General features: G+C 31.3%; 1 protein-coding gene across 1 annotated transcript in view; it reads right to left on the reverse strand.

Moving 5' to 3' along the window:
- NOVA1 (NOVA alternative splicing regulator 1) overlaps positions 1-25,100 on the reverse strand; it is a 143,290-nt gene that overhangs the window by 116,609 nt on the left and 1,581 nt on the right. The window contains exon 2 of the mRNA XM_032481807.1: positions 24,642-24,785. Coding sequence (XP_032337698.1) covers positions 24,642-24,785 — 144 coding nt within the window. The remainder of the gene's footprint in view (positions 1-24,641; positions 24,786-25,100) is intronic.

Genomic DNA, 25,100 nt, shown 5'->3' on the forward strand with positions numbered 1-25,100 from the left:
GCATTTACCTTGAAGACATTTGATGAACCGAGGTAATCTGAGCTTCTATCATTTTATCTTCCCGACTATAAGGATTAGATTAAAAAGTACAGTGTGTTCAAGGTGGGCAGCCTAGTAAGAGAGTCCCTGATAATCCTGACACCAGTGAGTCATGCCATCATTTTAAGAGTAAAACAAAAATATCCTCTCACTCTGACAATTCCTCCAACATACACACTTGGAAAGCAAAGGGGTGTGTGAGTGGGGGAATCTCTGGGAATTCATTCTACCTTTAAGCAGGTTTTCAGCCCAAATCCACACCAGTAGTTCAAATAACCTCAAGCCAAGAATTTGGTTTCAAGTTGTTCCAAACAGAAGTTGTGAATGAAAAATATTGCCAGCCATATCAGTAAACAAAGGATGCTGCAGGCATCAAGTCATCAGCCACTGCAGCCACCCCTGACTGTGAGTGGAGAGAACTCAGGATGCAGACAAGCAGGCAGCCCGGCCTTTGCTGCTACCTCCAACAGTGCCCCTTGAGGGAACTCAGGATGCAAAAGAACAGGATACTGGCCCTAGATAGCTAGATGCATATCTGGGCTTTCATTGAGCTCAGAATTTTGCACCTTCCCATACACAGAAAAATGCTAAGTTCCTTAACTTGAGATATCTGGTTTTCTTTAATTAACAGTAATCTTTTAATGACCCGACTACCTGGTCTTTGTGGCAAAACTCCTATATATCTCGCTCCTTCCCTGCCTCTGGGGTGCAGTCTCTTAGAGTTGAGAGGCGCCTCCCTGGCTTGAGTCCTCAGAAAGTCCACCAGATAAAACATAACTCTCAACTTTTAGGTTGTGCATTTTTTTTTAGTTGACAGAGTGACCACAGGCACCCAATAAAAGTAAATGGAAAGCCACTCTGAAGAAAACCACCTTTATCCCAGGTTTCAAAAAATTCCCTTAGAATTGCTAAGAAAAATTAACAACAACAAATTTACAAAACACACAAGGAAGTGCTGTATGAGTGAGAACCTAAAGAAACAAGAAGCAGCAGAATTACCAGACAGGGTTTAAAGAAGTGTGCTTAATATACTGTAAGATAAAAAAGTCTTGAAATCATAAGAGCAAAGAGATCTGCAAAAGGATCAAGGAGTGGTGCTAGAAATGAAAACTAATGAAAATAAGAGAATCTAGCAAAGTATCTTATATACAAAATATCATCATACATTCTAATTCATTTCTTCCCTGTATCCCTCCCCAAAACACAAACATTCTGATGAAATGGGGAGCAGTAAATCTGACATATTTAAAAAGCCTGATTATATTATGCATTTGTGTGCAGTTTATTAAATCATATTTCTTGAAAATAAACCAGACGATTAAGGTATTAACAAAGACAGACAAGTAGATAAGAATGACATACTTGAATGTTAAAGAATGTTTCCAATGTAATTTTAAAAAAATAACATGTTCCTTGCAATCTTATTTGCTTTCTTGAATTTATCTAGAATGTTCTGTTTATCGTGGAAATACCTGGATAACCTTTAGATCTAGACATACAAATTATCAAAAACTTCAAAGTAGCAAAATTAAAGAAGTAAAACTTGCCCATTGTTGACAAATAATTATCACAGCTAACTTCAACTACTGTATATTTGAGAGCACGGTCTAAAGTAATTTTCTAATTGAAAAGAATTAGTCCCAGATTGTTCAAATCTTCACTTCTTCCACAGTATACAGTTTCCTCATGTAGATCTTTCCTTTTAGAATCATAAATGAAATAAGCCCAAATAATTTGAAGTTCTGATTCAATACATACTTAAACAAGACTCAAGTGTTTTGCTACAAGTGTTTTGCTACTTAAGGATGGACTCTATCCATACCTTTCATTGCTGGTTCTTTACCTTAAAGAACCTACAAAAGTAAATGTCAGAAGATATAAGAGGAGGAAACAATTTTCTCTCTCATTCAAATAAAGATACAAATTATTAAATACTTTCTAAAAACTGAATTAACTTAAGTAATCCATCCTCAATCCCTGCAGATAACAAGCACTGAAATCCTGTCACCAGAAAAACTGTAGTTGTCAAGATAAACTCATCGAAACAGATTAAGTAAAAAACCAAAAGGGGCTATCAATTACCTATATAATGCATATGTGTGTATATGTGTCTGTGCATATATGTATATATTTAAAACCAACAGACAAAAGTTTCAGAGGTATTTTGCTCCTAAAACAATGCATAATGGTAAACTACTCCGGTGTATCTACCACCTCCTGAATTACCTCTCTCAATTGTTTAGGAAGCTATGTTATTAAACTGTAATAAGCTAAAACAGAATCGTCCATAAGTTTTATAATAATGGAGACACCTCAACTTTTTTAAAGTATTCCAAATCAGCCTTTATTCTATTAAGTTCTATGTACTATCATTTATATTATTCCTTGTTTAATTTTCCCATATTCTGTGAAGTGCTTTTTTTCATAGATTACAAATATACCTAACAAAAGTATTTTTCCTGGCTTATTCTACTGTATACATATATGCAGAACTGGATGGGTTACAAAGTTTGTTCTCTCTCTTCCTCTCTATCTACCCACAGACTTGACTTCGAGACTCTCTTTTGGGAGTACTCCTCTACTATGGTGCTGCAAGACAAAAGAATGATCTCTACATACTGAGGGTGCTGGACAAGGACACTGCCTTTTCACTCCTGGCTTACCTGAATTCTTAGATATCATCTACGTCCAAATGACTAGAACATACAGGGCCTGAAGGAGAGTTCACAGCAGATTAACAATGCAATAGGAGACCCCAGGAGAGCCCTACACAGATTCAAAACACGCACCTCATGAGAAAGTCATGATTTAGACACCTGCCACATAGAAGAAGGTGTTAGTGGCCAGTCATTATAAACCACAGAGGCATCAAAAACTCAGTAAAATACAACCATCATAAGCCTGGTTAAGTAAAAGTAAAGTTTTACCCTTTTCATCTAGACCCTAAACCTAAAAGAGCCAGAACCAGAAATGTGGGAGGGAAGTGGTATCTAAGAATCAATCTATGCCCCTACTGAAATCTACAAAAAGACAGAGAATGAGAAAGAACAGACCCTACAAACTTCAAGTTCTCAGGGCCCAAAGCCTGACTAAGTGCTACGGCAGAGGAAGAACTTTAGATCAGGTATCAGGTTCAAATTTCATATTACAGTAGCCTGGAGGGTATTTTTAATGACCAAAGATGAATGGGATGTTATGAAACATGCCAAGATCAGGTTCTCTACTACCCTAGTAGAGCCTCTACAGACCACAGTTGCAGATTAAACAGCCTATCATGGACAAACAGTAAGAAAAACAGTAAGAGTACAGAGGAAGACTAATTCAAGGTATAATTCATGGGTACAACAGCCAAGAACAGGCAACAACTGGAGAGAGAAGAAAAGGAGACTAAAGAAGAAAACAAACTCAGCAATAACTAATTTTTCTACTTTAGATAACTTGAAAGTCATTGGTAACAATAACTGAAAGAGAAACAAGAAGAAAGACAGATTTATAAATTATGAAAATAAATATGGTTTTTGACATTCTGAGTTCTTCATCCACTCACTCATTCATGTATGCAATGGATATATATTGTGAACTTACTGTGTAAAAGGCCCTATTAGGGACACACTGTAAATAAGTGTGATGTGGTCTTTATTCTCATAGGGCCCGTGGTCTACTGTGCTAGGCAAAATCTGCAAATGGAAAAAGCATGACAAGTACAGAATGCTTCACAAGCACAAAAAATGGGTACCTTAACTAGATTTAGATGGTCAGGAAAAACTTCCAAATGGTGAAATATGTAAGTTGAAACCTTAATGATATATAGGAACAGTAGGTTGTGTGTGTGTGTGTGTGTGTGTGTGCAGTCAATGCAGAAAGACAAGCAAATATCTCTGGAAAGAGGAGTAACAGGCCAAATTATGTGAAACACAGAAAGGAATTTGTACTTTTAAGAAAAGGTAATTTATAGAAAGATTTTAAATAAAGTTTAAATAATCAAATTTGTTTTAAAATACATGAAATATATCTATGATGAGATGTACACAAATAAAAGTTCAAAACAGTCTTGAGCTGAACATATGAACTTAGGAATAATCTAAATAAAAGCAATAATTCAGAGGAATCTATATAGGCAAGGACATAATCTAATGTAACTCCTATATTTATAGGATGATAAAATAAAGAGAACCCTAACAAAATACTCAAGAAAGTAGTTAGACAACAAGAGACTTGGAATCTTATAACGTCAAGAAAGTCAAAGGAAGAAAAGTGCCAAAAGAGAGTAGTTATCACTATGGAATGCTCCAGAAAAGTAAAGGGGGTGATAACTTGCTGACTGAAAAGTTAGTTCAGTGGGTTAAGAAACTAGGAGAATACCCATGAACTTTAAGAGAGCTGGACAACTTGAGGAGTAGCAGAATGCTGGGGAAAAAAAAAAAAAAAAAAAACAGTGTAAAGGTTGTCTTTTCAAGAAATTTGATGTTACAGAAAGGGGAAAGAGACAAAAACCATAAGACAATTATCAGAATCAAAGAGAGGATTTAGTCTCTTGTAATGTAAAATAAACAAGAACTTTATATACTTCTAAGCCAAGAAGAAGGAGCTAATGAAAAAATAAAAAATAAGATCCAAAAGAATGAGATAATAAAACAAGAGTCTGAAAAGGGTAAAAAGAAACAAGATAAATAATAGCTTCAAAAGAGGAAGAGAGAATTCCCTACTAGAGATGTAGGTAAGTATTAAAGTTGAAATTACATAGTAATTTGAAGTATAAAAGAAGTTGATGGAGGTCCTTGAAAAGGATCTAACTAAACTGAAACACATTCATTTACAGAGTATAAAGGTATCAGGGTTAATTTCTAGGCTTACAAAGACAAAAAAAAAAAAGTTTGAAAAGTAGGCATAGTATAGAAAGCTAAATAGAGATAAACAAAAGAATAATAACATAAGAGCTGGCTCAATTGCAAATGCATGTTAGACTGAATAGTAGAATCAGTTGACCCAATGTTAGTCTTTTATCTAGGGATGTTCAGGAACCCCAGAGCAAAAGTATATAAAGTGGATAATAATAAAGCATGAAACTCAGCTATATCGGATCTTACATTTATATCTTAAATACTGACAGTTCATGAAAACAAAGATAACATTTTTAAATATTTTCAAGAATAGAAATAGATATTTTAAAATTGGAAAAAAAAGTGTAAGAGTAGCAATATGATTAGTGTATAGGGTAATACATTCATTGCTACCTAGGAAATGTCATGTATTCTTAATTTAAAAATCATTTCATTCTATTAGTTTCTGCATACATCATTCTCTTTAACAGGATTTTAACGTAAAACAGTATCTTACAACAAACAACTTTGGGTGATCTTTACCTTGGTTAAAGAAAAAACATGAAAAATTACTCACCAGGAAGCATATTAAAATTCTAAATTTGTATTTTTTAATTACATAAAACTTTTATTAGCTGTGCCTACGTCTAAATATGTTTTGATTGCTTATGCAGATAAAACTTAAAGCTATTTATAAGGATGAAAACTAAAGGTATGATTTCAGTATGCTGAAATCAAGAACACAGGAACACTTTAAAAATGAAGCTTCAATACAAGAAACTATAAAAACAAATCAAACATGGGAAAATTATCTTCATTCAGAAGGAATTTTTTATGTCATAACAGGATATGATAAAAAGGCCATGGACTTTGGAGTCAGATAAGCCTGTTTAAATCTGTGTGAAAATAGTATAATATAGATATTTCCAAAATACGTAAGAATGACATGCAAACCTATATCTCATATAAATGAGAATTAATATTAATAGATGATTTAAGAAACATGTAATTAATAAGCATACCAAAAAAAGTTTGTCACAGATCTTCAGCCATAATTTTGAGACATAAAATTCAATTTAAATGTTAAACCTTAAAATGAAACCAAATACATACCCACATGTTCTTAGCCCTGTAATCTAAGAAGCCACAACTACCACAGTTTTCCTTCTTACAAAACAGTGACTACATGAACTTCCTCTACTGTATCATTTATATATTGAGAAATGTACAGATTTATTTTGTCTTATTCTGGCAAATTATTTCCAGAGATCTTTTGCCAGTAAGACATACCAACAAAACATATGATTAAAAAAATAATCAAAATTGTTATTACAAAAACTATTTAATTAAAAACGTTATATTGGCTCTATTAAAGTCAATTATTTTTCCTGTTTGTATGTGAAATAATACAATTTCCTTTAATAAGTGAGTACAGAATGAAAAACCATAGAAATAGTGAAGTAAAAATTAATTTATTTAAAGAGGGAAATTAGGTTCATTAACTGGAATAATTTTGTTCATGGACAATAAAATGACGAGATTCGTAGTTGATAAGCATAAAAGTATCTCAAAATATGTTATAGGAAAGTATTTACCAGTTGGATAATTTATTTTTTTAGGTATATAATTTATTTAATGTGCAATCCTCAAAAAAAGATGAAGTTTTCTCACAGTGAAAAAAAATGTGACAATGCATACATGTATGTTCATGTATAACTGAAAAATTGTGCTCTACACTGGAATTCGACACAACATTGTAAAATGACTATAACTCAATTAAAAAAAAAAGATGAAGTTTTGATTTAGCAAAATACTCCAAATGGTTCAGTATATATACATTTATCATTCACATGTATATACTGCCGAGTATGATTTACATTTTATGCTGTGTCAAGGATCAATGGATTTCATTTTGATATAACCCAATGAACTAGTATTATTTAGAATTTCCTTAAACCTATTGCTTCATATTTATTCTTTAAAAATCAATTCTTGCTGATATGAAAATATTTATGGTACTATAATGAATGTACTGATACTGATATTCCCTACAGTACACATTGCTGCTGACGGACTTCCCTGTAACACATGAACTTAAACACGATTCTAGCTTTCTCATTTCTTTATCTTTTGAAATTATAATTTGGGAGTTCAGTCCAGTCAACCCAGTAACTAAGACAGGCTACCTGCTGCCACTTTCCAGAAAGAGTTTTAACACCAAATTCACAGCCAACCACATCTTTAGTTAATTCTTATCTGGTTAAGCAGAGCAGAATGCATTTATGCAACATTCACTTTTATTTTTAATATTTACTTTCAGCTTTCATTTAAGGCAAATATCTGGAACATAATCAGAATCATGACAGATTAGATGTAAAATCTGACAGAAAGAGAGAAGGTAAGAAATGACTTTAAGATTTCTGGACTTAGAAAACTGGAAGAATGAAGCTGCAATTAAAATGGAGAAGACTGTGGGAGAAGTAGATTTGAAAGATCGAATAGCTAAAATCATATTTAATTCTAACATACTTATTAGACATATATGTGATATCAAGTAGACAGCTGCATCATTAGTCTAGAGTCCAAGTGAAAGGTGCAGAATAGATATAAACATTTGATAGTCATCAAAGAACAGATGGTTATTTGAAGCCATGGCACTGGATAAGATCACCAAGGGACTAAACATGTATAGAAAAAAAGAAGCGAGTGGTCCAAGGATTGAGCTCAGAGAAATGAGAAGAAACTAGCAAAGGAAACTCGAGGCTGTAATCAATGAGGCAGAGGTATGCTGGATGCAAAATGAAATGTGTCAAAGAGGAGGTGGTGATTACTGTGTCAAATGGTGCTGATTGTACATAAAGATAAGGACTAAGAATTGACCACTGAATTATCATCACTGAAGTCACCAGGGACCCTGCTAAGAACAGTTTCAATGGACGGATGGGGTCAAAATTCTAATTGGAATGGCTCTAAAAGAAAAATGGGAGGACAGGAACTGGAGACAGCACAAGTACAGACAAGCAGTTTGAAGCATTTTACTCTTAAAGGCAAGGTAAATAAAACAGGCTGTGGGATAAAGAGAATGTGCTTTTTCTTAACACTGGAGAAATAACAGTATGTTTGCCGGTTGACAAAAAAAAAGAAAAAAGAAAAAAGAAAGAAAGAGTGGAGAAAACTGGTAACCTAAGAAAGAGAAGAAAGAATTTCCGACACGTCTGAATAGCTAAGAGGGAATAAAATCTAGAATAAAAATAGAGGATTGGCCTTTGTTAGGGAGGGGACAGTTTATCAGAGTAACAAGAGAAAATAGATGTTGTGTAAGTTCTGCTGTCATTAGGTCACTAGATCCGGTGGTGGAAGTGCACGAAATTTCTTTTAATTACTTTTATTTTCTCAGTAATATAGGACATAAAATCACCAATGAGAATGACAGAGAAGGTTCTGTAATTGGTACTTAAATTCATCATATGTTGCACAGCCCATTTTCTTTGTTCCAAAGCAAAGTGAAAATGTTATGTGTGAGAAGGAAGTCAGGGTTATTCTCAGCTTTCACAGTCTATCCCAAATTGCTCTCCTTCCTAAAACCATACCCCAGTATCAACAGAGACAGCCTTAGTCATCTATATCCTAGACTAATACAGATTTCTCTTTTATAAATGGCCAACTTTCAATATTATTCTCATTCCAATCAGACTTCGTCATCTCTACTGGTCTTCAGTATCTAAAATAAGTCCACTGCTCTAAAGATTAGGCCCACAATATGTAATCATTCTGGAATTAAATTACCTTTAGCAAAGTTTCTCATTTTATTTTTTCCTATAGTATCTACTAGTATCCTTATACATTCAAAGGTGTAACATTCTAAATATAAAATTGAACTTATACTACAACAGATACTAATATTTTATATTTTTCATAACATAACAGATATTCACTAATATTTTATATTTTCCACAAAGCAACCCCCAAATCACTATGATATTAATTACATTTATTGTCCTCAAAGCCACATTCACACAAAACAAAATCATATATACCATTGTTCTTGCTAGGGTATTAGATGAATCTTAAATATTTAATGTATAAATAATATTAATTTTATTATGTAAGGAATTTGAATATAGCATTAAGTTTATATACTGATTATAACAAAATATAGACATATCATGAAAAAAGAATTTTACCATGATGTAAATAAAAAATTTCTGTAATGACTCATGGAAAATACGGATATTTGTTAAGGAATGAAAAGCAATAAACTATGGTCCCTAAAAGATATTCTTGGTAAAACTACATCACTAAATTTTCTTGGATCTTTCATGTAAGTTGCATGAACTGGTGTTTAAGGCCTTCACAGAAGCAATTTTTAAAAATTTTAAGCTTAGAAAAAAGACTTCTGAATTATTATCTATATTATTAAACATCTAGCTTTATCCAATGCTCTATGACTTTCTGACTAATAGGAAAAGAAATTTCAGAAGTCTTAGAATATCGAAAAAGATCACGAAAGCAAGTATGAAATATTCTATATGCCACCTGATTTATTCTTATTGAAGCTATAACCAATATTTTTAATGTTTTATATTTGCATGTACAAGGATGAAGAAAGGAGGGACCAAAGAATTATGCTAATTTTCAAGTGTCTTAGTACAAAGAAGCCCGTGTGCTTCATATGAGATTTAAGATGCTTCAATATTATAAATTCATGTCCCTAGTTTCCAACTCAATGTATGGGTAAAAAACAAAGTTCTGTATATATTCAGGAGTATCACAAAACGTATTTTTAGGCTATGCAAGTAAAAATATCCACATAGCTGAAATTGGAAGGACACCTTAGAAAACTCCATAAGTCCATTAATCAAAAGAGGTGATTTGCTGAAAACTCATTCCTATATAATAATAAATATCACTTGTAATTATCTGCTAAAAAATTGAACCCACATAAAAAGGCATTTATAAAGTTTTAAAGAATACATATCAAGTTATTTATATTAATTGCCCCAAATGAAAAGGAGAGGTTAACTTTTAACTTTCTCTGCATTGCCTGAATTTTATAACAATCAGTTATTATGAGAAAAAATAATTCTGAAAAAAAATCCTTACAGCAATGTTCCCTTTTTATGGCCCCATTAATGTGATTTATTTTACATTACCATATTTGTTGTAAATTTAGTATTAAATATAACAAACATGAGAAGGAGATGAAAAAGTCATAAAATGCTTATTATATGTCAGGTATTATGCGACAAGCTTTTACACTTTTTCCTTTTATGACTAGACCAACAATTTATAACTGTGCAAGAGGTACTAATCCCCATACACAGACGAAAAAATTAGAGGCCCAAGAAAATTAAATGATATGACCAAAGTCATACAGCTAGTGAAGTGGCAGAGCTAAGATTCAAACTCTGCTCTGACACCACATGTTCTATAGGAGTCTTGTATTCCACTTACAACTCCAGAAGGCATTAAAAAGTACTGAATTGGTTTGATAATTTCTTAATAAACTTCACTGTGTAGTATCCAGAGCATATTATCTTCATAAAAACTTTGATTATAGTAAGTACTGTCACAGTGATTTGACTAGACAAACCTTACTAACCTCAACTCTACAATTTAACAAATCTCTAGAGCAGTGGTTATATATGATTTAAAAACTGAAAGACAAAACATTACAATGCTAAATGAAGAATAATGGAATGATATCATGCAAATAATCTCATGGACAAGGCAAAATTTCAAATTCTCTTAACGTCTAATATCAGTATGACGATGGGAAATACATAGAAGATACCATTTCAATGTTTGCAAAGATCTGGTCAGAGCAGAAAACTTGTTTTTATGTCTCCATTTTGCTTCATTATTACAGTTTTGCTTTCAGTGGCAAAATTCAAACTTGTAAGATTACTGTATGAATGGGAAAAACTTATCTACCCATCAAAAATATCTAATTATTTCCCAGTGATGGACCAAATATGACAGTTTGGTGAATCTCACCTAAATTTTGAATACTGTATTTTTTAATTCAAATTTATAAGCAGTCTGATACAAAGAGTCACAGAATAACAGTAAACAAACAGGTTCATCATTAACTTGCCATATCACAAGTCATTTTAACTTTCACTGTCTTATTTTCCTCCACCATGAAACAGGTATAAAAATTCCTTCCTACAATGATATTTTAAGTATAGAGATGTAAGATCTAATTAAGCCACGATTAATAAACTACTTTTATGTACTACTTACTTATTTTTATTAAGCAAGTTCTAGTTATATAGTTGTAGACTTTTAAAAACAAGACCATCATTTTTCCCATTAATGTTGACAGGCATAGTTTAAATACACACATAAAGAAATTCAGAGCCTGGCTCTTTAAAAGATACTGAATTTAGCTAACTGTTACTTGAAGCATTTCCCAAACCCAAAATTTCTTCAAAATTTTCCAGAATTGGATTTATTCTGCTTTTTTAAATAATCAAAAAATACACATAGTCCTTACCTATATTATTTATCCCTTTTATTTACCTAAATTATCCACTCACATTGCAGTTTCTATTTATTTTTAATGTACTCTGCTAAATTATTTGAAGAGCTTTCAGAAAAAATTTTGATAAAAGGAGTATTTTTCAAAAATCAAAGAAAAAAATTTTGTTCAAGAAACCTGGGACGTGAGTTCAAAGTTGAGTATTTCAATCATAAAGGGGCAATATTTATTGTAATCTGCTTTAAATGGCTTTATAAACCTCAAGACTTCCTATCAACATATTTACATTTTCTAAAAATAAAAATACCATTTTCAATTCTTATTTATTTTACTGAACAATTTTGGCTATACCAAATATATGTGTTATTATTCCTTAACAAAAATATACCATACATATGATTACTATTCACATTCATAATCATCTATCAAACTACGTACTACTTATCTGTGAAATTCTCATTAATTTTTTACAAACCTCAGAGAATGGGTTAGTTACTAAGACAGATCCCATGAAGATTTTTACAAAGGCTGGAAATACAGATTTACAAAGCAAAGGGTCTTTCAGCATTCTGAGTCCGCCAGCAAGAGACTATATAATAAAAGTAGCATTCCTCTACTGGAAAATAACTAATGTTAGTAATACAGTACATTAAACATGCCATTTGAGATATATGCCAACCTAAACTGCCACATATGGCATATCTAGCTTATTATCACAGTTTGTGTTTTCATATCTAGAGTCATTCTAGTTTTAAACAAGACGTCAAATATACCATTGTAGCTAAAAATGTGATAAAGCTTTCAGAGGAATGTACTTTTCCTTAAACAGAAGGTACATACTTCAGAAAACTGAATGTCAATTTTATGATAAAGAGAACATGGCTAGAAATTTTCAGTTGAGAACATATGTGTACATGTAAAATACAGTATCATTTTAAAGACAGAATTCGTAAAAGATGTTAAATTTAAATAAATGTCACTTCGAAATAATTCATACACCGGTTTCTTCACTAATTTTCTCTGAAAGAATTGCACTGGTTCTGCAATGTATATAGTCATCTCACCTATATTATTTATCCCTTTAAGAACAAGTCATGTTATCAAAACATAGTATGTGTATCAATTTGAAGGCAATGAGATTCTGCTTATGTTTCCTTTTTATATTGAAGTCAACCTTGAGTTATACAACTGGTTATTGAATTATGAATAGCACTTAAATAAAGATTACACAGTGAATATTTTTATTTCAAATCCCCATCTGGTGCTTAATGTCACTTCAGCTGTTCAATTTTTTAATGTTTCTCTACACAACTAGCCAATAATTTTACAAATCAGTATAAATGCTAGATAGATTTTTAATCTCATTTTCTAAATGGAAAAACATTGCCATATTTTTTACAGTCACTTTTTAAATTCATCTGGACTTGATAGAGCATCAATTAAGACTGATTCTTATATGAAATAAATATTTACCAATGATGGAGAATCCTGTTGAATCTCAATAATCAATCAAAATTCCAAACAAAATAATTACACAACAGAGAATACACTAACAATGAATAACAAGTTTCAATTTTCATTTCTACTGACTTAACACACACCAATGTCCCTACAACATACAAAAACTGTAGTGTTTGAATACCACGAAAAAATTAAAATTCACTCATCAAAAATATATACATTATGCAAATCACTATAATCAGATTGAAAATGAATGTATCTGTTCACATATCAAGAGAGCTAGAAACTAGCCCTACATATTCATATAATGTAAGAAATGGAAGAAAATGTTTATCAGATATATGATTCTAAACAGCTATTGATGAAAGGCAAACTAGTTAGAAAAACTCATTTGAGTCACTAACTTTAAATGTACTTGTGTGGACAACAAGTTATTAAAAGTGAATAAATGTCAAAAACAGATTTCTATTTCCAGAGTTTTCCTGAATACAGCAAAATATTCCTCAGTGACATCTGTCATTCACTAGGTCCCACATTTCCAAACTTTCTTCTTCTACCCTTGGCACATAGTTGCTTAATAAAAGATAGCTCTCCTACTTCTTGACATTCCTTTTCTGTATTCCTAGTTGCTTCACCCTTCCCATAGTCTTGTCTTTCCTTTCTAGACACATCAGTCTTCTCTTTAATTCTACTCCCACAGCCGAAGCAGAAAGTCAGACTTTTCAATCTACTATTCAACTCTGCTTTTAGATAATGAGGGCAATCCTTCCTTCAAAGTACAAGTATCACTATTTATAATTTATACAAATATATGTGTTTTAATTACAACTGTCATTCATTTCATAGACATAATGGATATATCTTTCTTTAAAATAATTCTTGCTAATAAATGTCACCAAGCAGACTATACTTCAAACTTTTTTCTTTTATATTTGTAATACATTTTCTCTATCTGTACAAATATACCTATAATTATCTTCCTACTCCCACTCTTGCCCAACATCAATATCTACTTTTTATCCCAGTAATACCAAACTACTTAAGGATCCCTGAATATACTAGGAATTTTTCCTATCTCCATGGCTATATATATTATCTCTGCTTCAAATGACCTTCCACTCTTGTCCATGAAGCAATTTAAAATTCAACCCTCAAAACTCCATCAGCTCCTCTTTGAAGTCTTCTTTAAAGCATACCCTCTCCTCTCTAGGTGTGGCCACTGACACAGGCAGTTTCAACTTCTAGACATTATTTTATCATTATATAATGGTCAAACTTTATTATAACCAGGTATTTATCTTTGTTGCTTCTTATTGTTCCCTTGCTTGAAAGTAACATCTTCAGAGAATAGTACATCTAAGTCTAACCCCAAAGGGAACATATAAATGCCCATCAGAATGTTAAAATCTGGTCATAGTAGCAGGAAAGGGCAGGGGAAGCAGCCAGGTAAAGAAATACTTAAGAGTTATTTTAACTCACTCTCCTCCATAAGCTTTTTAAAAAATAAATAGAATTTATAAAAATATGAGACTAAGCATGAAGCTAAATATTAAATCTTAGATGTTTCATTGGTTTATTAACAGCAGCAAAAATCAAGCAGTGTATTAATATAAGAAAAAACACTAGTATTTCACGGAATTCTCTAAATTCTGTTTAAAAGGTATTTAAAAGATTTTTTAAAAGTCCAAATTCAATAATTTTCCTAAAATTTTAATTTCAAATAAACTATTCAAGTTAGTCAAACTTAAATTTCACTCTACTACAAATTTGGTATACCTTCTTCCTTAGTAAATAAGAAAATTTAGTAGTCCAGCTTCTAAAAGTCATAACGTATTTATACATGTTAACTTCCCTACTACAGACAGGAAAAAAGATATTGAAATATTAAAAACAAAATATGTACTAATCATATTTTTAATAACACAACCTTAATTAGTGGTTAGCAATCTTTGATTTTCAAGGTATCTCAAGAAACATCATAAGTAGACTGTTATTGTTTCTACTGCATAGATAGCTATGTGGCAGTAAGTAAACTATAATGTGACAGAACTATAAAATGTTCTAACACAGGCAATTCTATTACTTTGTTAATAAATATTAATGAAGCTCATATTCCTTAAGTCAGAGTATTTTTAAAATGATCTTCATCTTGGAGATGGCTTTGAAGTACTCTCCATAATACTGGTTTTCAGTTTTCTTCACACAGGACAACATGATAAGAAAGATCTGGACATACTTGTCTTAACACTTCTACACTTCTATGGTCACTCCTTGTTTGAATTTTGAACTCATTAGTTTACTTATCTGAAATACAGATCTCCCCCACCCCATACACACATCCCAAAGTAAAGAGAAATATAATGAAAAACTAAAGATGAATTGCCTACCACATCCATTGTACTGATACTACCCCATTAAACAAGAAATATAATGGAAAACTAAAGACTGCCTCCTGCATCCATTACATTCGTAGATGAAGTCTCAGCTTGGTCATTCATTCAATCATTTAAAATTCAAACACCACAGATGTTTAAAGCACAGGACTAGACACTCAAAATATATAGCAGGCATAAAGGAAGAAATAAATCCCTTCATACCAATGGAGCTTAATTCTATTATTCAAATGATGTAAGTAAAGACCACAACAAAAGATTTTGTGTTTTAATTTAAAACTGTGAAGGAAAAACACATTCAAAAATCATGTTAAATACTTTTATAATTATGTTTTTTGTATTGTATAAATATGTCCTTAAGCCTATAATGCAATGTAAAGAACATCAGAATTCTAATTAACTGAGAAGTGGACCAATTTAATGAAACGGATAGACAAAAAGAAAATAATGATGTTTTTAAATTAACAATTACCATATTATATATCTTCACTTTTACGTAGACTGCCTTACAATTAGCCTCATGCTTTTCTATTAATCATAATATTCTGTCCTTTTAAAAACTGTTATGTTATACCTAGCCAAATATGCCATACTTGAGGAAATTTTTATAAATCATAAAAGTATGAAAAATACATATACCCCTGAAAACAGAATCTGACTTAGAAAGGCTGTACATTTTTTCTTAGCAAGGTCAATAAACAATCTGTTTAAGCAAAAATGAAGAAATAAAAAAGCTGAATTAGGGGACAAAGGAAAAAAACAATAAGAAACAGAAGAAGAAAATAAACTTTGCGAATGAAAGAAAGCATCAAAGCTACAGAAATCAAATCACCCTGAAAATATTGCCATTTTCAAACAGTACAACTAAGGAAAAACAGAAAATGACCAAGACTACATTCCAGGCAATATAATTTATCACATCTTTGTTTTTTTAATGTATGGTAAGGATAAAGAGCACCTGTCTCTGGCCCTTCACTGTAGCAAATCTACAACAAAACTTATTGTAAAATAATTACTGTGCTTTCAACTTAGTTTTAAAAAGGGGATGTCGTATTCATTTTAAAATTAGGAGAGAAGTGAAGACTCATTTCCGTAGAGAGTCATATTCAAAAAGAGAAAGAAAAAACCAGAGTAAAGCAAAACAAAAAGACAATAAAGTAGCTACTAAAATTGTACCTCAAATTCAGAAAACATATTTAAAAGTTGCAGGACAATTACTGGCATATATTACTCTTGGTACCTTGGTTTTCTCAACTGTTAAATGAAGATTCTGGAAGCAATCACATCTAAGCTCCATTTCTTTCATCCAGTTCCACAATTTTATGATTTTTCCAATCATTTTAAATGAAAAAAAAAAAAAAGCCTCTTCTACTCGTAAGTGCCCTAAGTCGTTGACAAAGATGCTATATAATATTAAAAAAAATTAAAACAAAAATTAGGGAGACAATAACAATTAAAACAACATTTTAGGGTAAAGTAAAACACACCCTACTTCTTTACAAAGAAAAGATGCTTTGTAATAATTCTAAGTCACAATGATCATATGATACCTGGGCTCATAGGAAGCATCTTATAAATATATACAATTAACAAGAGAAAAGTTCCAGACAGATTTCACGCTGAAAATGAAACTATGTTTTTTTAAAATTACTTTCATGACTTAAAAAAACCATGAATTAAGTCTTAGAAAAATAAAAACACAAGAGTAATACAAAGAATAATTAAAACTAAGTATATGAATGAAGTCTCCAAGTAGAAGCTCAATTGCTCCCAACACTAACTCCTTCAAAAAGAAGTCTTTCAAGAATGAATATAACCAAAATTGAAAAGCTGCAGTTCTTCAAAAATATTTAATAACATAAAACTGAATTCTACTATTCTGTGTTAATGAAACACACTATCCCATTCCTTCTCTCCTGTCCTTCCCTCAATTTACTAAATCTTAAAAAACAGTCACTGCCCAACCTAAGTCTTAGAGCAGCAAATTATTAACAATTTAAATGAAGACAACTTTCTTCAAGATAAGAATGGTTTTTAAAAATTGGATCAACTGAATCAGCATTTATTATATCCTAGAGGAAATGTAGGATTTGACGTCTTATTTAATTAATAAGTTCATTCTGTGAAAATTTACCCTACAAAAGAATAATGGGGCCTTCAGTGTACAGCTGTTCTCAAAAATCTTTAAAACGGAAAGAAAAGTTACTCTTCAAAACTTCAAAAAGTATGCTAAGTTTCACAAAGAAAGTAAGAAACACTACAGTCTAAAACTTAAAAAATTACTGAGTTCAGAATAAAATTCACTGGATATTACAAATTTACTGAACATCAGTAAGACATAAAATAGTTCTTGAAATAAAGTAAGAATTTTAAATATCAATTATTAAATAAAATTAGTATAAGAATAATAAAAAATGTTTTATTTTCCACATCAAATAATCTTACATGAATTATTTTGCTGTTAAAAAAACTCAAGAAAATGATTTCATTTTTCATCTAGTTGTGTCAATGATGCTATGACAGGCCCTGCAGGAAGCAGTAAAAGATCAGTGATGGAATACTGATATTATGTGTTTTCATGATCAAGTCTGTTACGAAAAAGGGTATCCATAAAGTTATGTGAAACTTAGCAAATGTTGACGACATCTCAAAAAATTTGTATTTTTTTAACTCCGTAGTCTTTAAATGTTTGAAGTCTTAGTCAATATCTTCTTTATCAAAAGTCTTTAAATGTGAAAGCTTAAAGAATATTTTGTATTGATGAGAATTAATACAAAAACAACAGTCCATGATGTCAAAAATGAAAAATCTTGATTGAAAAATGAAATATGTTTAAAAAGTGGGGGAATGAGCCTCTCGACTTCCAGAGATGTTTATTTTAATCTTATTTCCTATAATTACTATAAATTACCAATTATTCATAATCTAAGAAAGACAAAATTTTTCCTTACAAACATTAACTTCAGAACCAAATAGTTAGTGCCAACTCCAGTAAAAATTCCTTCAAAAAAAGTATATAGGTTACAAAAAATCTGCGCAAACTGCAAAACTTAATTAATCTAGGGTAATTGACAAGTTATAATCAATTTAGTAAACTAATAAAAATTCGAAATGATAAAACTGCTTCTCAAAAACTCCAAATGATATTTTTAAATTCTGAATTATTTTAAAATAGTATGGCACTTTGCCAGATGTAATTTAAAGACATTTTTACCTTAAGAATTATTTTCCATTCAAAGGTCAATTAATAAACAGGGCTGTAATGAGCTATCTACATTAACTGGGAATGCTATTAGAACATACAAGAAACTTCTATATGTGTCATGGAAGCCTACTGTAAGTCAATATTTCAAATAGATCAAGAAATTTAAAACAAAAGAAATAAATGACAATCTAATTTTTTTAGAGTTTTTATTTAATCAAATTTTAATTTACTTATAACAAATTGCGGTAAAGAACCCTTTCAATGGTACTTCTATATCAAGTTGAAATATCCTAAAATATTTTTAACATATTATGCCTGTCTTGATGGAACATTTCAAAACACTCAGCAAAGTCAGCGTGCCAATGTCCCTAACATGCTAAAAACATACAACTTAACTGTACATAGGTTATTTCTCCTATAAAAATTAACAAATGTTCATCTAAGGTAATAATAGAAAAAGAACTACAAAGTACTTCCACTTATTTCCACTCACTCATGATTTGATAATGTACTTGTGGAATAGAGGATTTTAAATACTTCGGACTTATGGTTATTTCCTTTTTATTTCTATACCTAAAGCCCCTATCTCCTTTTTAAGTGTATTCCATCAGATTCATGGAAATCATCTTAGTTTCAAATATTAAAGTTTATGCCATATCTTTAAAGAATAGGATGAAGAAAATGGAAATTTCACCAACCCAAGCATCAGAAAGTAGTGAAAAGCACTGCTGCTTCATTTCTTGCATGTTGCGTTTTATACCATGACACTTCAGTCTCTGAGGGTCAGGTTAATTAAGCTCCATAGCAGCTGCAGTGCAATGTGAGACACACACTGCTGCGGTTCCCACCAGTCCAGTCCAATTACCTGTAGTATTCCAGCACTGGACAAGTGACAACCAACCTCTTCTCTCTAGTCACTTGCTCCCACTGGTCTACTGATAAATGTTAGAACAAACTAACCTCTTTTTGGAAAAGACTGCAAAGCTGAATGCACCTGCTGCAGGCTGCAATGATGAGTCCCAGAGAGATGTTTGTCAGTCAGATCTCTGCAGATGTTGTTTAACTTTATGCTAGAGCTGCATCCAAAGATGGAAATGAGATGGCAATCAAGCACAAACCTCCCACCCCCATCCCCCCAATTTTATTCTGAAAAGCTGCACTTGCTCATAAAAATTATCCTTTAAAACATAGCTCCACTAAACTGGAAACAATTGAGATTAAACTCTATAGTAAAAAAAAATGTATTAGGTATTGAATTTTAGTTAACAAGTGGCACAACTGAGTTCAATAAATGTTATTTGTGACAAGAGCTTAGAAGTTAATTCTCTTAAGCCAGAGCAAAACAAAACAAAAGAATAGAACTATAAAAAGACACGTTTTTGATTGGTGGTTGTTGCTCGGGTTTTTAGTGATACCACATACTTCTTAGAGTTCCCAAGACACAGATCATTTTCCCTCTTTGTGTATTATAGGAAACATCTTCAATACGTAAACACTGAACTATTCGCCAATTGTGTTCACTACTTTTAAATTATTGCTAAAATCTTTTGGGGGTGATATTTGCAAGGCAATGTTATTAGACGTACTGTATTACCGTACAATGTCACAAATTTTAAATGAGCTATTTTTCTAAAATACAGAAGGCTTCAAATAGCAAATGTTAAAGTGACATCGTGCTATATAATTTATGAAAACACTGACACTGTAAATTAATGATGTCCCATAACTTACTGAATTGATAACAGAAGATACAAAACCAAGATGAAGTAAAAAAGCATCAAATAAAATGAATAGGTAAGATTTTTAGTGTTAATTCAATCTTTCAAAAAAATCTCATACCACCACAAAACATTTCTTTCATGAGTTAAGTATAAAAATGATATCTTTCAGAAACTACCATTTTAATATAGCTTATGCTAGGCCAGTAACATTCCTTCACATGTTAAGAGTTCCTGTTTTTTAAAATGAGAAATAAAGTACTAAAAATGCAGCAAATTTTCAAATGGATACTAATGTCTCAGTGAAAGCTTATGGCTCCTCCTACAACTGAGGATATAGAGAGAAAACATAAATAACCCACAACAATAGGTAGTATGACAAATACAAATACTACAACTTTAATATTTAAAGAAAAACACATTATATGTCATCAACTCTTTGACAACACTAAAACCAAAGGTATAGCACAGTGTAGTGATAAATATCCTATTAAATTCAACAATTTTGGAAATTATACTTTATTTTCTACTTGTTACATTTACCTATTAATTTTGCCTTAAAATATATGCCAGAAAATTCCTAACATATTTCTCATCTTAAACCAAAGAAAAGACTATAGACTGCAACTTTTAGAAGCTGTAACAAAAGTATTCACGTTGTTCTACCGATAATACTCTCCCTTCAACAACATAAAGAAAAGAAATGATCTATTTTAAACTTCATTAAGTGCTGATTTCCAAAAAAACGATCATTCTTATAAAACCTCAATCCTAAAGGTTAAATTGGCCACCGAATATTCCCCCTGTCAAAATTAAGGCAGTGTAGGGTATTTCCCTCATTAAAAGAAAATTTCACTTACATTCTGCTTTCTCGTGATTTTTAAAGATTTCACATATAAATCGTGTGTGTTTTTTTAAAAAGCATCACCCAAGTTGGACAGTGACAAATTAAGATATAATAAATCTAAGAATAAGGAGTTCAAATTTTAACTTAAGGACCATAAAAGGAAATTATTTTAATTGTGATCCAGTTTTTAGACACAAATATGAAAACAGTATAAAATACACACAAATACATGCCAAGATTATAGTAAAGAATTCCTGTTTGATATAATGAATATACTAGTGTCAGATAATGAAATAAAATAGGTACACTGTGAAGTGTTCTAAAATCTAAGGCATATATGAAAATATTTATTTTATATATCCTTTACCATTCCCAATGAACAATGTATTCAATAAGTTTTTCTGATTACCTACCTGAACCATTCATGAAATAATTTTAACAGATAAAACCAATCTATTAACAAAAATAAAACACAGCTTCAGATGCCAAATAAAGAAATAAAAGAACACTATCCTATTGCCATTCTGTAACTGCATACAGTAATATATTCCCCAAAATTAGACAGCAGTTTTTTACTACAGGGCAACAACTTTAGGTAACCTAATTATAAAAAGGATATATAAATAAATTAAATTATGTTGCTTTAATCAAGTAAGAATAAAAGATACATTAACAAACCACAGGTAGTAAGTTAGTATTTTGTAAGATTTAGATTTTTAGGAGCAGATAGATGAATTACATAGAACAGCAAAAAATAAAATGACTCTACTTGTAGATCTTTTTTTTTTCTAATTCCAGTAATTGAAAAATGCACTTTGCAATCCTCGTCATAGTTTCCCCATATTATTTTATTTAATATGACATGCTGAAATACACAATGCAATATACAGTTCTATAAATTGTAAATTCATATCAGTTAATGTGCAAAGAATGTTTTCTTCATTTCAATTGTAAATATTAAAAAAAATTACTCAGAAAAGCAAGATTGATTAGACACTTTAAAGACATAACCTGGGGGGAATAAAAGGAAAACAAACATGATAAATATGAGGAGATTATACTGGCTATAACAAAAACAATGAATGTATCATTTGAGTTGAAATTTATTAAAATGTCGCCAAAGTGTGTCTGTACTCTGCATTATATATCCTGAAGAAAGTTTGTCTCAAGTACACCAGTATTTTAAGTAAACCATCCGAATACAATTACAATGTTTCAAAACTTAGGTAATTTGAGAAAATCCATTAAGATATACAACTAAAGTGCACTTTTCCCCAAATATTCTGTCTTACAAATAAGAAACAGAAAAATGCTTCATGAAAGAAACACTGGGCGTATTCACTCTAAGAGAATATAAGAGTCATAAATACACATATGAAACACACAAAAATGGGCTTCCGAATTACTGCATAACCCTACAAGAAAGTCCTTATAATTAGGCAATATAAACCACAGCTTTATAATTTACTTCATTTGAGATGAGCAAGGTAAGTATCCCTTATGTATATCAAAATAAGATAAGTTGAAAGTAGCTTAAAGGCTGTTATGCTGAAGAATACCATGACCTTAGATAATACCACAGGCTTGTGGTCAAGTGTGAACAGAAAGACTACTAAAATAAAAGTCTACCAGAAGAAGAGAGATGTATCTGTCTGAACAGGTAATAACCTAGTTAAATTCATATTTAAATACAAAGTGTTCAGAATTATTGAAGCTTCTTATAAATTACAGGGCTTTATTTTATCCTTAAAATTGATTCCATAGTGTGTGATTGGTTTCCACCTGTTACAGGCAGAGCATAAGCCTTCTTTTATCCAGACATTTCAATTCACATTTGATCAGGTTACGTCACTACACACACAAAATTTTATTCAACGCATTCCAGTTTTCCATTTTTTCCAAGGGATATTCTTGCTCTGTATGAATAACATGCCTCAGAACTATAAATAAAATAAGCAATTTCAATGTAATAAGAAAAAATGCACAACTAAGTGGACTAAAAACAAAAGATCTAATTCTAGTTGCACCCTTTCCAACCCACTGAAAATAAACTATATTCAAATGAAAAGGCATTTAATTTACTATTTGGAATATCCTTGATAAACACCAATTTTCTGTAACATCCCTGCACATCTGATACCACCTCATGTATAATGCAAAAAAGCCATTTCATTTTCATCTATTGACAGCGAACTTAATTTACCATTGCAGCTCTTTTCCTAGAACTATCACGCTATTAATTCTGCAATCAAGCTCTTTTGAATGCTTTTATTTGTACTAAGGATTTTCACAATTCCACATTGATTTTTTTCATCATAACACACCTTTTGAACATACAAATGTGAATATGTTAGCAAACTTTCTTAATGCTTAAGGAAAGTTTCAGAGACAAGGAAAGCCATATACAAAACTACACTCACGGGAAACAAAGTTTCGAAGGACAGCATACCTGACAGACTACGTTTCAGTTTAATAGAATTTAAGGTTTATCAAATATACTACATTTAATTTATATAACTAAATGATAGTTCCAACCCTTCTGAAACCTTCTTATGCAGAATAATGGTCCTTTTTCTACCACCAAGCAATTGGCTATGAAAAAGAAATCCTCCAAATGTTTTGCTTACATTCATGCCAGATGTCTTTGCTGTACTAAAGAACTCTTACTGAATTAGATCACTGAAAGCAAATCAGCTTTCCATTTCCACAAAGAATAAAAATAAGCAGTATCAGTCCTTTCAGCACTGAATAAATATTTTTTTATGTGAAATAACCAAAAAAATGGCAGAAGCTACACCTAGGTAAAAGCAAATCAATTAATGTTTTATCTAGGGGATAACACTGTTCAATTATGGAGATTTTCCAATTAAACTTAAAATCCAAATATTAAGTAGCAAAATGATTTTTAAAAAGATAAATACGCAGAACTGTATAACACTTGAAATTTTAAAAGCACACTGAAAAGTACAAAAAAATTATACCACCTAGGAAACTTGCCATATTCCAGTGGGTTACAGTACCTACAGTACCACATAAACTGTTAACATATTTTAATCAAATACAGCTCTTAAGTAACACAAATTTTGAAGCATTATTTTAGTTCTTACATAATAAAATATTTCCTCGTCACAATAACATTAAAAACACAATATTTTAAAAATCTGAAGAGGAAGCACTTGTCCTCTTTACTTCACTCCAGGGCCAACAAACAAAGCAATGAAGCAGAAAGAGGTACATAATGGATTTAGAAGTAAATGGTACATTCTTTAAGAAGCCTTTCTACCCCCTCTTCTGAATTCACTCTAGACTAATTGTCATCACAATTACGTCTGAAAACTTCAGAAGAACATTATTTCCTGAGGCCAGCTGTCCAGGTTTCTATCTTTAAATTTTAGAGTTTTTCCCCTAATTAGAAAAAAAATATTTAGGAATACCCAGAAGATTCATCTTGCAACTAATCTAAATCATAGACACAGTATATCAATTATACAAACAAGACATTATCAGCAGTGTAAATACTGTTAAAATTTTTCCACAAATACTCAAATACATCAAATATATAAATAAAGTAAAGTCCACACTATTAAGAATTTCTTTCAATACAGCATACAACACAGGTAGATCTTCTCTTTCTTTGGGGATTTATCAAACAATCTCTTCACCATTGCACCTACCTGGATAAAAATCTTTGGACTTAGACAGCTTGATGGTGGCTCCAGTTTCTTTTTGCAACTGAACAATTGTCTGTCCTCCCTTCCCAATTATAGATCCAGCAGCATAACTAGGTATGAGAACCTTTAGAAAATACTGGCCGTCTTCTGAAAAATGCAAAGAAATATACTTCATTAACATGATAATTTTAAACTTGGTATCCCCCCTCCACCCTCAAGAGAGAAAAAAGGTGATTAAAACATTGGGTATACAGCTGCAGGAAATGTGGGGTTAAATTTTTTTAAAGAACGAAAATAAGCCAATTACACTGAAAAATAAATATGTATGGCATGTTTCCCATTTTGTAGGATTTATACTTTCAAACTTGGAATTAAAATCTAAACATGTTCCATTATTTTGCAGCACTGTAGAAACTGATGACTAAATTCCAGTTGTTATTCCAAACATGGAAGTCTTCCAAT

Source organism: Camelus ferus, chromosome 6 (assembly GCF_009834535.1).
Source record: "Camelus ferus isolate YT-003-E chromosome 6, BCGSAC_Cfer_1.0, whole genome shotgun sequence".
NCBI classification, from domain to species: domain Eukaryota; kingdom Metazoa; phylum Chordata; class Mammalia; order Artiodactyla; family Camelidae; genus Camelus; species Camelus ferus.